This window comes from Triturus cristatus, chromosome 10, assembly GCF_964204655.1.
Source record: "Triturus cristatus chromosome 10, aTriCri1.1, whole genome shotgun sequence".
Lineage (NCBI taxonomy): Eukaryota > Metazoa > Chordata > Amphibia > Caudata > Salamandridae > Triturus > Triturus cristatus.
The window spans coordinates 186,100,146-186,116,334 of record NC_140593.1 but is presented as its reverse complement, the minus strand read 5'-3'; the positions used below and the strand labels follow the sequence as shown (position 1 = coordinate 186,116,334).

At 40.2% G+C, this 16,189-nt stretch overlaps 1 protein-coding gene across 2 annotated transcripts in view; it reads right to left on the bottom strand.

The window, feature by feature from the left end:
* The window catches only part of TMEM106B (transmembrane protein 106B), a 121,586-nt gene that overhangs the window by 18,927 nt on the left and 86,470 nt on the right, over positions 1-16,189 (bottom strand). For both annotated transcript variants that reach the window (XM_085630783.1, XM_085630782.1), the window contains exons 5-6: positions 15,961-16,101; positions 15,443-15,492 (exon numbers count right to left, since the gene is read on the bottom strand). In XM_085630783.1, the coding sequence (XP_085486909.1) occupies positions 15,443-15,492; positions 15,961-16,101 (191 nt within the window). The remainder of the gene's footprint in view (positions 1-15,442; positions 15,493-15,960; positions 16,102-16,189) is intronic.

The window sequence follows — 16,189 nt, the reverse complement described above, 5'->3', positions numbered from 1 at the left end:
AGTCCAGGAAGCAGATAACTGCAGTTAGAAAGCTGTGTGAATGTTGGTCTGATTGTAGGAGTTGGCGTGCTTTTAAGAAAGCACGCAAGATTGGGGGCTGTAAGCTTAGAAGCGTCATGCAGTTGGACATTCTTGCATAGACTTGAGTATGCAGAGCACAGACATGTACATGTCAACATACACTGATGATCTATTGAGTGAAGTGGACAGTGGACGCAACCATGATAGTACAGTCAGTAGAGAAGATTACGAAAACATAGGGCATACGTGCCTTTCCCCCCCCCCCCCCCAAATCTTTAGCGTAGTGGGCTGGCTCGGCGTACGCAAGGCAAGCGTAGGGGTATGAATAAAAGGCATGTTTCTCTGGGTCTGGTTCTCTTCTGGAATGGCGAACATGTCTGTCCGGTCTGCGCAGCTTACAGTGCCACGAGGCTGACGCCGTGAGCGACGGTGGCTGCGGGAATAATGCTCTCAGCCTGCTGGTACCCAGAAACCGGCATGGCCGCTGCGACGCACATATGCCCCATAGTTCACCTTTCGACACCGCCGTACGTGAAAGAGGGCCCACCACATGCCAGCGGAAGCTTTTGGGCCAAGGTCTGCGAGCTGGGAAGGCACCTGAGATCAACGCTGGCTACCACGACACAGGCAGACAGCGCCCAGCCTGAGGCCCAGCACCGTGGAGTGCTATGTATACTACTAACACAGTAGTCCAACAGGTACCAACAGTGGAACGGTGTCTTGATCCCACAATGAACGATGTTAGAATGCATCTGAGAGTGGAGATGAAGGTACTCCCTTCGACCAGATGCAACCAACAGTGGAATGGTGTCTTGATCCCAGAATGGACGATGTCTGATATTACCTACTGCTTGAGATGCATCAGACTCTGCATCCGTAGCTAACTGCTGCACATGATTATTGGGCTTGGTTGACTGCAGTCGGTGGAGTACACTGCGGTACAGCAGGTCGGAACAGTGAAACGGGGTCTTGATTCTGTGATTGAGGATGTCAGAAATTAAAGTCTGTGATGATTTGTGTGTACCCCCTCCAATCAGGTGCAACCAACTCCGTGCTTTCGAACCCAACGGCACGTGGCTGTGAGGCCTTTATGACCACTGCCTCTGGCCTAAACTGCGGTCAGCAGGGCTCACAATTCAGATCGAGGGGTGATTGTTTAATTACAGAAACCAGTAGGCAACTAACTACAACGTCTATTGAAATATACACAATATCCTTTTAGTATACTTGCTTGAAGAACTTTTTTTAGATGAGTTATAGGTTTAGTGAAATGACCAAATTCGTCTTGGTAGTGGAAAAGAACATTGAATAACAGTCTACACTGTGGACAGCAGAGATCGCAATTCAAATTGTTTTGATTTATTTATTGCAGAGTTTTTTGTAATTTATGTTGTTGTATTTTGTGAAGAGAAAGTGAGAAAAAGTATTCATGGATGACTGTACCGACTACTGCCTTCAATTTACACTGCAGACAGCAGTGTTCACAATACAGATTGAGTCGCTATTGTAGATGACGCAGTCCTGTAGGCAACAGACATTACTCCAGTGCGTTCTGTCCGCACCACGCAGACGCATCATCGCAGGGTCCGCACACGGTTTTTGTTGCTTCGCGTATGACAAACTGGGCAGTTCAAGTCAACGCTACGTGGCTGTGGGGCCTTGCTGACCGCTCTCTGACCTACTCTGCAGACAGCAGTGTTTACAATTCAGATCGAGTCACTATTGCAGATGAGGCAGTCCTGTAGACAACAGATATTGTTCCTAGTACGGCCCGCCCGCAGCACGCATCATCGCTGGCTGTGCACATGCTGAATGCTTTTGATGTGGCTATCTGAGTGCACTAGACCTGATGGACCCTTTATGATACAATCTTTTTTGTGTATTTTTTCAGATCTACTGCCTGTATCTCTGTATACCACAAGTTATGGTACTTTTACGATAGAATCTTTTCAGTATTATTTCACATCTAGTGTCCCTACCTTACTGCAGCACAAACTATTGACCCTTTTATTATAGAATCTCTGTTTGTGATCCAATGATACTGTTGTAGTTGATGCTAGCAGCAACCATTCCCTGAGGGCTGGTTTACACTCACCCCACATGCATTCAGCACAGACATCTCTGAATATGTGTCCCTGGTAATAAAAAGGAGTCAAGCGCACGTGCCCGTACCCACTTCCACTATCTATCTGTGTCCGTGTGTTCATTATCTATGCATGATACTGCCCCAGGGCCGTACCACATTACATTGTGCTGTGGACTGCGTATGCAACCATGTTACCTCTTGCAGTGGGGAAAACTTCTGGTATGTAACGTTTAGGTGCATGGCTATCACAAGTGGAAGGCTACTTCACAGAGCATGAATATTGATGAAGATGATGGTTGCATGTTGTGTACATAGTAAAAAGTTTTCAAAAACGCTCTCTAAGCAGAAGAGGAATCTCTCATCAAACGCTGTAGAGAGAATGACTAAAATGGGTGGGGTCCTCCAACTGTTACAATGGGAAATGTTTTGAACCAATCAAATGCTTTTCTTTACGGTCACATGACAATCGCGCACAGAGTGCGCAAGGAGGCCGCACCTGACGAGATTTTGAGAAAATATATTTACCATAATATAAGTTTATTACAGTTAGAAATATATAAATGTTTAAAATATTTTACATTATTGCTTGTTCTCATATACACTTAAAACTTATTTAGATATAGTTTTGAGCCCAAAAAAAAAATGAGGGAATGGCGTACCCGGCGACGACACCATACGTCTATGATGTAGCACAGTTTATTACAGTTAGAAATATATAAATGTTTAAAATATTTTAGATTATCGCTTGTTCTCATATACACTTTAAACTTATTTAGATATAGTTTTGAGCCCAAAAAAAAAAATGAGGAAATGGCGTACCCGTCAGCGACACCATACGTCTATGATGTAACACAGGACCTGGCAGAGTGCACTCGTCGCATACTCAAAGCGCAGCGTGCGCGACCCCATATGTACATGACGTAACCCGTGGCTTGGTACTGCGTACCCGCCGCATACCAAATTAGCAGCTGGCGCAACCACATACGTATACATGATATTACGCTGGACGCGGTGCCACGAACACGTTGGATACGAAATGCGCATCCTTTACAAGTTTAGTAATATGGCAGGTAGGGTTCGCGTGCTGAAGGAGCTTGGTACACTACCGGTACGGGACTACAGTTTTCGCACAAAAAAAAAAAAAAAAAAAAAGATATACATACTTTTTTATGAAGATATAAAACATTACACAATTTTTTAAATTTATTAAAAAAAGGATAATAGAGTTGCAAAAAAATATAGGTTTTATAAATATTAAAATATGAAATTAACATTTAAAAAACCTTTGAAATTCACTGAAAAAAACATAGGTTTTACAGACGTTATATTTAGGAATTCGCATTTAAAAAAACCTTTGAAATTCACTAAAAAACCCTACGTTAAAGGGACGTTATAGTTAGTTGGACATTTGACTCATATAAAACAAGAGAAATTCGCCCGTTATAGTTAGTTGCGCTAACAATAACTCGCGCACCTGCAATGCACTGGTGATGACGTCACATATTACATCACTCATGACATGGTCAGTGACATCACTGATGACATCTCAAATTACATCATCCACGTGATAATCTGATGCACATACTGATGGCCTAATATAAAAGTTGATACACGCACTCTAAAATACAGACTACTATTTTTGAAACCATACACACAATAATAATAATAATAATAATAATAATAATCCACATTTGTAAAGTGCGAACAATCACCCGTAAGGGTCTCTAGGCGCTGGGGGCCGTCGGGAAGATTAAGCAAGCTATTGCCCAGAGTCACATGGTGCTGGGCTGATCTGCCTCCGGTGCCGGGGATCGAACCGTGATCCCCAGATTCCGGAGTCAGTCGCCCTGGCCGCGGCGCCACACCTCTTCCCTATGCCAGATACTACATACCACCCACTATTTCCTAGGTCTACAATCACATCCAGTCAATTATACATGCAGTTACTCATCAATACAGTACTATAATATGCACTCATACACCTATATATACAGTGACACTCCGTCACTCATCCATAGAGTAACTCACACACCTAGTTAGTCATGCAAAGAATCAATCACATACCCATTTACTCATGTATACACACCAACTGCGTTATTTATACACACACCACATCACTTATTTATGCAGATACTAACACATACTTACTGTCTTATACATCACTGTTACAAGCAGACACTCATTTATACACCCACTCTTCAAATAACTTACTCTCACGTATAGTCATTTAGATACTCCAACACTCTCATATACTGCCTTAAAACATATGTAGTTACTCACACATATACAAGTGAAACATTCATTCACTTACCAACACACCCATACACACACTAACTCACCCATACAGCCCTTCCCAGATGCACTTTTGAATCCACACAATCAGTGAATCACCCACTCAGGCATCTATGCACAGAGTCACACAAAACAGACACTCAGGCACTCATACAGATACTCAGACAACAAATCAATAACTCATATAGACACTCATGTAGCTACTCACCAACCCATTCAGCCGCTTATACACCAACTGAGAGACTAATACATACTTTCACACAGTTTAGTCACTAACCCATGCATTCAGTAACACACGTTCAATCACTCACTTATACAGTCAGTTACACACCTACTAAATAATCCATTCAGGCACTTGTAAATCCATTCATTCTTCAATACACCTTGGCATAGATATATATGAAAATTATTTAAACTTTACAGAAACATACATTCACTGGATGATGTCATCAGTGATGTCATTTGAGATGTCATCAGTGATGTCATCAGTGATGTCACTGACCACTCATGAGTGATGTAATATGCGATGTCATCACCAGTGCATTGCGGGTGCGCGAGTTATAGTTAGCTCAACTAACTATAACGGGCAAATTTCTCTGGTTTTATATGAGTCAAATGTTCAACTAACTATAACGTCCCTGAAACCTATGTTTTTTTTGTATATTTCAAAGGTTTTTTAAATGCTAATTCCTAACTATAACGTCTGTAAAACCTATGTTTTTTTCAGTGAATATGTATATATAATACATATATACACACACACACACATATATATATATATATATATATATATATATATATATATATTTGTTGAAATGGAAGAACAAACTTTTATTATCGAATGATGAATATGCATACTTGAAAACCGACTTCCCTAGAGTTCCGTTCATCTATTTTATTCCAAAAGTGCATAAGGACATGACCAATCCCCCTGGCAGGCCAATTATATCAGCCAGGGGAGGCCTATTGGAAAAAACCGCTGTATATATTGATTATTTTTTACAGGGCTATGTTAAATCACTTGATTCATATGTTCAAGATACTGGTGATTTTTTATTGAAACTCCAAAAAATTGAATGGAAAACAGGGTATTGGATGTTAGCCCTTGATGTGTCGTCCCTATACACCAGTATAATACACAAGGATGGCCTGGCAGCGATTCATTTTTACTTATCAAAAAGGGATGAAGAGTTTTCTGACCATACCAAAATGCTCTTAGAAATGTTGAAAATTTGTCTTAACAACATATTTATGTTTAATAATTTGGTATATCGACAGCTCCAAGGAGTAGCTATGGGGGCCAGCTTCTCCCCAAGCTATGCATGTTTGCACATGGGGGCCTGGGAGGAGCTGGTCCTCAGAATGGAACATAAGGCTATAATGGACTCCAAAGTTGTAGCTTGGTATCGATATATAGATGATTTGTTTGTGGTATGGGACGGTACTAGGGAAGCTGCTGTTGATTTTGTGGGTCTAATCAATACCAATGATTACAATCTCAATTTAACGGTGAATCTTAGCCAGACTAATGTTACATTTTTGGATACCGAAGTATATATCCACAATGGGATCATTGAAACTAAACTTTACAGAAAGAAAACAGCTGGCAATACTATCCTGCACGCAGCGAGCGCACACCCTCAACATCTCATCATGAGCATACCTTATGGTGAGATGCTTCGGATTCGAAGGGTCTGCAGTAACCAAATTGAATTGGAAGCGGCCCAAGAATCCAGTAAACTTAGATTCTTGCAACGGGGTTACTCCATTAAAACTATTGAGGGGGCCATAGGCAGATCTCTAAAGAAATCTAGACAGGAGCTACTCAATAAATATGACACCACTATGGTCATTCAGTCTTCTAGCCAATCCGAATCTGAACCTCAAAATGTGTTTAGGATCATAACGGGATACAGTAAACAACACGCTGATCTATATCGCATATTTAATCGCAATTGGTCTATCTTGCTAAGTGATCCCATTTTATGTCCAACTTTACCCCCGTAGAGCTACTATAACTTTCAGTCGGGCATCCTCTTTAAAAGACCACATTGTCGATACCAATCCGGAGGTGATGGAAAAAACTGGTTGGCTCCAATCCAATGGAGGTTTTTTTAGATGCAAAACGTGCAAAGCTTGCACACATGGGGTCAACACTAAGTATTTTAAAGATGGGTTCAGTGACAAAAAATACAACATAGAGAAGGTTTTAACTTGCAAAACTGAATACGCCATATATGTGCTTCAATGCACTTGTGCACTTAGGTATGTAGGAAGCACCAAGCTGGAGGTACATAAACGAATCCTTCAGCATCTGAGGGCCATCACAAATCAGGACAATACCTACCCTGTGGCACGACACTTCAAGGAGTGCAATCATTAGTAGTAATGCAATTGAAGTCTGGCCCAAGGATTGGGACTACAATAATCCATTTGTGGTTTTTATTGAGAGGTTATTTTAAAGTGGGAAATTATTTTTACCTTTTTGTAACTTATTTATTGTTTTAAAGGAATAAATAAGTCACCAATCCTTGGGATAATCTAAGCCAGCTTCTTATTTAAAAGATTGCGAAGGAACACATACCACAGCACCAATACATGTTTCCTTGGGCTGCTGTTATAGGGAACCATACTTAACCACCATATCGAATGCACTCGCCCAACTTCTTTAATCAATTTAATTTCTTTAATTACTGCAAGTCCAGGATGACGGATTTTTCCATCACTATGAGTATTAACTGTGATTGTTCAAAAATATTTCATTCTGTATCACAGATTGGGAAGTCAGGTCAAAGGTTAAACAATAAGATTTTGGCAGCTGGGATCAGCCATGGCCATCTTTCCCCACTAGCACTTTCATTGCACTGAGTTGTTTTTAACAAAATTGCCAATGTTTACAAACGTATTTTTATTGGGTTTTATAGGTTGTCATGTATAACAATTTTTAATGCATCATGATTGAGTGTTAAATTATTGAATTTTATGTTAATTTATTAGCACATTTTTTGCACTCAGCTTACTACCTCATACTTGCGCACAATTGCAGGGAGCTGCAGTTAGATGGGTACTAAAATAAAGGTCTTAGGAAGTTTATTTGGAGCATTATGGGGGATTTATCCCGGTATTTGATCAAATGCTATTTTATAAAAAACGGACATTTTTGCGGGTATTTATCCAATTAGTAAATGTGTTTTTGTATATCTAACAAAAATTACAACGCAAATGTTAGTTTGGTTTGTATTAGCACACCAAACACAAGTCTGTCTTCCTTTTCCATGCTCTAAAGATATCACGTGCTATGCAAGGTTCTTCCTACTTAAGGAAGTGATGTATTTTCACTTGTTGTCATGTGATCAAGGCTCAGGGAGAGCCGAAACGTTATGACGACATCGAGCAGTTGAGCAAATAAACTCTTTGCACTACAGAAGGTGGTCCGTGTTTGTGTTGTTGCGCGGGGGCTATGAGGAGGCTGCCCTGCCAGGGATGCAACTGATATATATAATATATATATATATATATATATATATATATATATATATATATATATATATATATATATATATATATTTCACTTAAAAAATCATAGGTTTCACACATGTTATAGTTAGCTGGACATTTCACTCGTAAAAAACCAATGAAATTCCCCCGTTATAGTTAGTGCAGGCAACTATAACTCACGCGACCGCAATCCTCTGCTGATGACGTCAGATATTACATCACTGTATTTAGACACTTATTTACCCATGTCTTCTTCCATTAATCTTTAGCTATACATATATTACAAATATTTATTTTTCATAAAGACACATATGTCATCAGTGATGTAATATCTGACGTCATCAGCAGAGGATTGAGGTCGCGTGAGTTATAGTTGCCTGCACTAACTATAACGGGGGAATTTCATTGGTTTTTTACGAGTGAAATGTCCAGCTAACTATAACATGTGTGAAACCTATGGTTTTTTAAGTGAATTTGCAAGGTTTTTTAAATGCTAATTCGTAACTACAACGTGTGTGAAACCTATGGTTTTTTCAGTGAATTTGTACGGTTTTTTAAATGCTAAGTTATGTATTTATTTATTTTTTCAGGTTTTTCACCGTGCGCGCACCGAGCGCCCACGGTTCGGCATGCACGCAACGTGCGTGCACCTCGCGATTTAAAAAAATAAATATATTGTTTTTTTCGCCCTTGGGGGTCCTTCTGTGACCCCCTGACCAAGGCTAGGGTGTCAGGAACTGTCCACTCTGCCCCCTTTTCAAGTTCTCCACCTTTTATTTTAACCCCCTCAGACTGCGAGAGACAATATGGCGGTCGACACTTCCTGGTTTCGACCGATTCGAATGTTTACCGACATCTAACAACCAATCAGAATTGCGCACGGCAGGGTGCGCGCACAGAGCGCGCACGGTGCGCGCGTATAGATATTGATATGCTTTTAAATGCTATTTTCTCAGGATATACTGAACAGGTTTACACCAGACCTGCAAAAGGCACTTCCTTGACCTTATGGCTACCTCTCTGCCAAATTTCACGTAATTCTGTTCAGCCGTTCGGGCTGTAGCTGCGACTAAAGGTCCTATGGAAAAATGCATGGGGAAAACGCGTTTTGGGACCCCCCCTTTTTCTCGGCCCCCGCGACTTTCAGGGTAGGAGCTGAACGGAGCGCCCCGTTAGTTTTGAAAATTTCGCGAGGATTCGTCAACCGGCGCCAAAGGTATTCAAAATAGAATTTTGAGATTTCCTATGGAAACTAGGTTGTAACTATAACTATCTACTGGCGACTGCCAGTAGATATATATATATATATATATATGCATATGTGTGCGGGTAGTGAGCAGTAGAGGTAGAAGAGTAGAGAGTGAGTAGTAGAGAGTAGTAGAGTGAGTAGAAGAGAGCGAGTAGTAGCGAGAAGTAGAGTGTAGTAGAGAGTGAGTAGTAGAGAGTAGTAGAGAGCGAGTAGTAGAGAGCGAGTAGTAGAGAGTGAGTAGTAGAGAGCGAGTAGTAGAGAGCGAGTAGTAGAGAGTAGTAGAGAGAGAGTAGTAGAGAGAGAGTAGTAGAGAGAGAGTAGTAGAGAGTAGAGAGTACCCATATATGAAAGACATGTCACAACACTTACATTACACGCCACGCATAAACACCACACAGGAACATAAACCACCAATAAAGATCAAAACCACACACACCCAACAAACACACACAGACATACCACGCCCACAGACACACAGCTCATGCACAGATACTACCATACATACAACACAACGGACATGAAACATCAACACAGAACCACAGACACACCACACAGACGAGCAATGATGGCAGATGTGCACATCCTCACGCAAACCACACACACCTTCCCCACACACTCACACAGACACAGTACATATGCATCAGGCACTACAAACACGGGGGACACATAGTCACGCATGTCTCCTGCCGCATCTGTAGTTCCAGTAATCCTGCCATGAACCTTCTGCAGCTGTGGCGGGGGCGGACAAAATGCTGGCAGGGCGAATCCGAGCTGCACATCTGTCCTGACACCGTTCCCCTTCATTAACGGCGCTTATGTGGATCGAATTAGCGTTCCTATTTACATTTTAATGTGATCTTTATTAGATTTATCACCAGCTGGTTTCAGCTTATGCAGGCACTATGCTGCGTGCACAGGCCCAGCTCCCGGCTCGGATTCCTCCCGGATGCCCTTGTCCCGAGCTCGGTCAACCATTCTGCAGATATATTCCACCTCTGTTAATCTCTCTCCTGTCACCTCGGAGCCGTCCCTGTCGAACTCTGCATCCTGCAAGCTGGGCGTGCTTCATCCTTGCTGTCTGTCTCATTCTGCTCCAATCAAACACGGAGGTAGCTCTGTGGGCTGTTCACCCTCTGCGGATCACACATTCAATCCCTACTAGGGCCAACCCAGCTATTCATCCTTCTAAAGCTAATCATACAAACCCCATTGAGTTGGGGGGCATTATTAGCCACCTTGACTTCAGCTGTGCCATTATTTCAATGTATCCACTTTGAGCTCCGGATGCCTCCTTGGTAGTAAAGTTAATCTCTGGGCTCCGAAAGTGTTGTGCCTCCTCCATGTTGCTGATGTCTAGAAGACCCTGCTGATGTCGGCAATATGGAGGAGGCAGAACACTTTCAGAGCCCAGAGATTAACTTTGTTGGGCTGCATGCAGCGGCACCGCAGAAGTCCCCTTGCTCTACTAGGAGAGCCTGCACCACAGAGGGCCACCGGCAAGAAGTTACAGCGTGGCCCTAGAAATCTGAAATACAGTTCCTGTTCATGTGTGGTGAAACCCAGGGCGCCATAGCGCCCCACTCCACTACATTTCCTGGCAAGCCACACTAATACCAAGGAGGCATCCGGAGGCGCGGGGGGTGCTTTTAATGGGGGGGATGCGGTCCACACAGATAAGGGGAGGGGGAGTAAACAGACGCAGCTCAAAGTGGATATTAAAATAATGGCACAGCTGAGTTCCGAGCGGAGCACTGAAAGGCAGACCATCTGTCCTGTGAAGAGCTTGTGACTCGGCTCTGCCATTACGTGAGGAGCAGTCACACAAAAAACATAGAAACAGCACAGCGCTCATGAAATGGGCGCCGTGCTGAATAGTTTAAAGTAATCAGCAGAATTCCACATTTTGCGAGGGTGGGTGGCTGAAGCAGGAGAGGCTGTCCGAGCAGCCATTACAAGCGTGTGGACAGCGCTGAAAATGAGAAAAAAAAACGTGCTTCGAGTCCTTTAAAGGAAAGAGTGTAAATCCGCCCGTAAACGATCCAATCCCGGTGGGCGGGGATCAAAGGAGACAGGGTGGCAACAAACAGTGAGTGACATACCTTCAGTGCAATCATTGCACTGTCTTTGGCATAATTTGGAACGCTAAACGACGCGCACGAATCACAACAGAAGGCGGAGCTGGGACGAGGCTTTTGGAATCGCATCGATTCCAAGAAGCCTTGTAAGACGAGAGCAGCGCATGCGCTGCTTACGTCAGGCTGAGACCTAAAAAGCAGGTGCTTGCATATCCAGCATTGCGGAACTCCAGAATTCATAATGTGTGTACATTCTTAAGCATCTTTTTTAATTAAATTGGGACAATGAGGAAAGAAAGGATATGGAACTCGCCTTATTGGGAGAAGAGTTGGCCTAACGGCTAGGGCAGTCAACCTCGAATCCGTGAAACGGGGTTCGAGTCTCAGCAAGGACGCTGAACATCTTGTGATTCTGGGCAAATCACTTAATCTCCCCGTGCCTAACAAAAATGAATGTGTCCTCATGTAACGCAACTGGTGCTATGTAAAGCGCTCAGATACCCGATACCGGGTCAAGTTCGCGCTATATAAAACTCGGTAAAAATAGAAAAAATCAATCTAGAAAGAACACAAGTCTAACTCTGACAGTCATTTTACAAAAGGTTTAGTAAAAAAAATAGTGAAGATGGGCTAAGACAGAGAACCCCTTTCAATGTACCAAGCTCTAAAGTGGCTAGTACGAAATCTTGCTGTAAACAAAGATCTTTAACAACTACTAAAGATCTGAATAAGAGAAGGTGGACTAAACCTTTCCTAGATAATGGGTTACATAGGCACTTCACTGGATAACAACTGGACATGATGTTTCTAGTTAAGCCTGGTTAAAACACATTGATGATGTATTTGACTCAAAATTGCACTTGAGCATTCGCAGGCTGCACTGATACCTACACAGTCAAAAATATATCATAGGATGAGGCCTCCTCTGAAGAGAGAGATTACTATTAACTCTGTAAATTTAATGAAGTTCCTGAAATACAGAAAGGAGAACTTGGTATTAAAATGCGTCCACTCTCTTTGGTGGCGGATTGCCATTGCAGTGTAGTAAGGTAATAGCCAAGTATTTAATTTTGACTATATCCGAGCCGACACAGATCTATCACTTACAGTATGCTCATTAGGTATGGCTGGAAAGGACGTCCCTTTAATAGCTTTTTTCCTAGATATGAGTAAATCCCACGGTCTTGGCTCCATTTGCAATTTACATTGGATGTGGTCAATGGAAGCAAACTCACATATTTCAATATTTGCAAAACTCCTGTGCTGAATAAAGTTTAATATTTTATATTGACAGGATAAACTACATTTTCTCTGTCATACGGCCAAAGTAATCTTTTCACAGTTGGGGAGTAATGGGGAACCTTGAAGATGAACACTACCAGCACAAAGGCTGCTAGCATAAGAATCCATTGTGCATATGTGATATTTATTGATAACTCCTGGCAAACATAACAATCTGCAAATGTCTGCTCTTTCAGATCAAATGGGTACTCTAACGTGTTTTCCTCTAAAGCATATATTCAGTAATATGCATACATAAAATTTAGCAAACATTTAACCATTTACTGTCAACTTCCTATTAACTTCACTACTATGTCAAGAAATGCAATTCTATGCACAAGTATTGTTACAATAGAAAACGTGCATAAAATTAATTACCCACAATGATAACTTGCCTTAGGTATTAACTTAAAAAGACAGAATATAAAATGGCATATAGACTAAATATACAAAATTAACCAGGCATTCATTTTTCACTGTTTGGCCTCAGTTGGACTGCTCTTTTCTTTTTAGAAGCCTTTAGAAATTGCTGAACCATGCATACATGTATTTGATAGCTTGACCTTAATGTGACTCGCTTAGATTTTGTCATAAACGCAAAATGTGCAGAGTTCATAACATGTATTTCTTTTTCAAGCTACGTATTCTTAATGAACCGAGCTTGACTTCCTATCTATCTCGTGTTCATATAATATTGAATAGAGAATCACAATTTTAACAATAACGTAAACTTATAAAAAATATAAAAAGCCATTACTTAACTAGAGATCTGCCAGCAAATGTTTCTGTCTTTAGCATAGTTAATTGTTACTCAGTGAAACCCTGAATAAATGATAGACTAGACGGTGAAATAGAATTCCCTGGGAACCAAGGGTAGATGTTCCCAGTCACACAAATGTTAGTAATGTCTGTTAATATATTTGATAGTGGACTGTATGTACAGATATTTGCTATGGGAAAAGGAAGAACAAAGCTGCTCAATATCGTAACATGTCTTCTGATTGGCCCAGAGTGACCAGATCCGCAACATTGTTATTAGCATGTTCGCTAGTCTTTTATATTCGTGTGTGTTTCTAGATAGAGAGCACATATAATTCCTCATCCTTTTCTTTTTCCCAGAGAGCTGGCTCATCTTACTCTAATTTGTCTTTGCACCCAGAGCTATTTGCTGTAAGCTACTGCTGATGGCGATTGCTGTTGCCTGACACTTTGTAAGTGAAAATTATTTATCCTTCCTATCCAGATGGGTGTAGATACTGCTGAATCGGGTTCCCAATTTTCCTAATTGAGACATATTTTTTTACAGATTGCTACAGTAGCTTTATGCAGATACTTTTGGAGAATTGAGACTCGGCTGAGTTTTATTAACTACTTTTCATAGGTAGTTTAACTGCTTGATTTGATTATGATTTTGATGCTCCTTTGATCTTGCTTCTTTCCTGACCTCCTTATGGGTTCTATTAGGTTTTTTTTGATTTCACATAGATAGAAAGGGGACTCATTCTTTTCATGGAACATGCTTGCTAATTTGTATAATTGATGACCTTAACCATATTTTTTCTTGATAATTTCTGTAAATAGATTTAGTTCACTTACTAATTGAATACAAAGAAATACAAATAATTTACTAATCTCTTAAAGAGAATAAAGTTTTAAAATCTACTTAAAACTCATAATTGACTAAATTTAAATTATGATGATGACTGACTTTATTTGATATAGGTTCCATTAAAAAAATGGTGGAAAAGCTCTGTTGCTTAGAAGAAGATTTAGCGTGGAGTTGGAGCCCATTCTTGTAAGTTACAGGAGAGTAATTTTTGGACTCTTTCTGCACTATCAGTATCATTCTCTTTAATAAACGTTGAATTTGTCTAGTGTGAAATCAATTACTTTTATATAACTTATTTAATTAGTTAGGAGTTTTGTATAAACAACACACACCTCATAATCCAAGCCTTAGGGCTAGGTAAAAGGGAAAACAAAACGAAAGTATGAATGAGGAAAAACTGAGTCAGAGCAAATTTGAGTCCAGAAAGATACCTAGGATGGCCTCGAATGTGCCAATCTTGAATCATTAATTTGCTGAAGTTGGTCGTTTATTTGAATGCTAGTCTGAAATGTTTGGTTTTCAAGATTTTCCTCAATTGAAAGGCAGTTAGATTTTTTTATGAGCCACATAGTAGCATACTAGTGGACAGTTGTCGTTATTACTGTAATGTCCCTTTGCACATAAATTTATTCTAGCTTTGAAAAAAACGTCTATCAGGAAGGGCCTCCATTATGAAATTAAGGGTACATGGAGAAGGAAAAGCTGGTGGCATACACTTCTAACAGCTCTTTATGTTTTCCTGGGAGCAGATCTAGTGTAGTACTGCTTCTTTAGGTAAACAAGGTAGATGTGTGGTCTCTGGATCTAGTACCACATCTATAAAGAGCACACCCTTATTCGAAAATAACCATTACAGTACAGCTCATGCTGCCATTCCTCCTTTTTAATGCAAACATCACCCACCACCTTCCTAGATACTCTGGGAATTGTCTTTACACAAATAGAAACAAAAATAGAACATACTTCTTTAACAATTCTCATTTTGTGCAATTAAAGGGCACAGAAGCCTAGTTAGAAAATCGGTCACATTGGCCTCAACTCTTCTTAGTCAACATACATCTAGCTCTTTCTATTTTGCAAAATTTTAAAAGAAAGTGTTGTTTTGTTATTGGGAAAAGCAAGTGGGAAACTTGTATCCTTAAGTACATCATTTTGTAAAGATTCCATTTAAACACAGCAAAGAGTTAGGTTTATACTAATAATGACATCATAATTACAAGAATAGACAGTTTAGTACAAACATTTAGGAAAACGATTGAAGAAAAAAAACTAAATGGCTCAATTAACATGTTGTATGATAAGATGCACACAAATTCGATTTAGTCACTTACAACATATAGCTCAATTCATCGCCAAGTGTTGTTGGCACCGTGTAGTCAATCTGCAAATAAAGGGAGGTTATCATTTTAATACAATGGGCTCACAAAGCACAAAACCTATCTAGAACCTTGCATGAGAATACTTTGGAAACGGTATCTAAAAAGACCATTTAGCTCCTTATGCATTATTTCTGTAGACAATATATTCTGTAGATGGAACTAACCATTCTAATTCAAAGTTTAGACTGAAGTACAATATACTAAACACAATGGTAACAAAATATATATTATATATAAAGGAACTTTAGGACTATTAATGGTCGTTCTTATGGAAATACCAAAAGTATTTTGCCATTACGTAGGATGCCATTGTCAACTCTTAAAATAACAAAGCTGCAATGAGGTGTGTGTTCATATTTTCAAATTAGTTCACTCTTTTCATTCTTGTGTCTTACAATTCTAACAGTAAGCAACCAAAAAAACCCAACATCTAATCTAGGAAAGTCTCAACTTTGTAAAGCACATCTTACCTGTTTCTTATCTAGTGGTCCTATACTTGTAACATTGTTTAAGCGTGATTTTCCAATTACCGTTTTGGAAAACTGAACTTGCCCAATGATGTTTGACACGTCCACTGAGTAATAATTGTTGTTTGTTATGTTTAATGTATTCTGTAAAAACAAAAAAATTAAAAATGGATACACATTTAAGGACAACAAACACATTGAACAAAACCATAAAATGCATATATAAGAAATT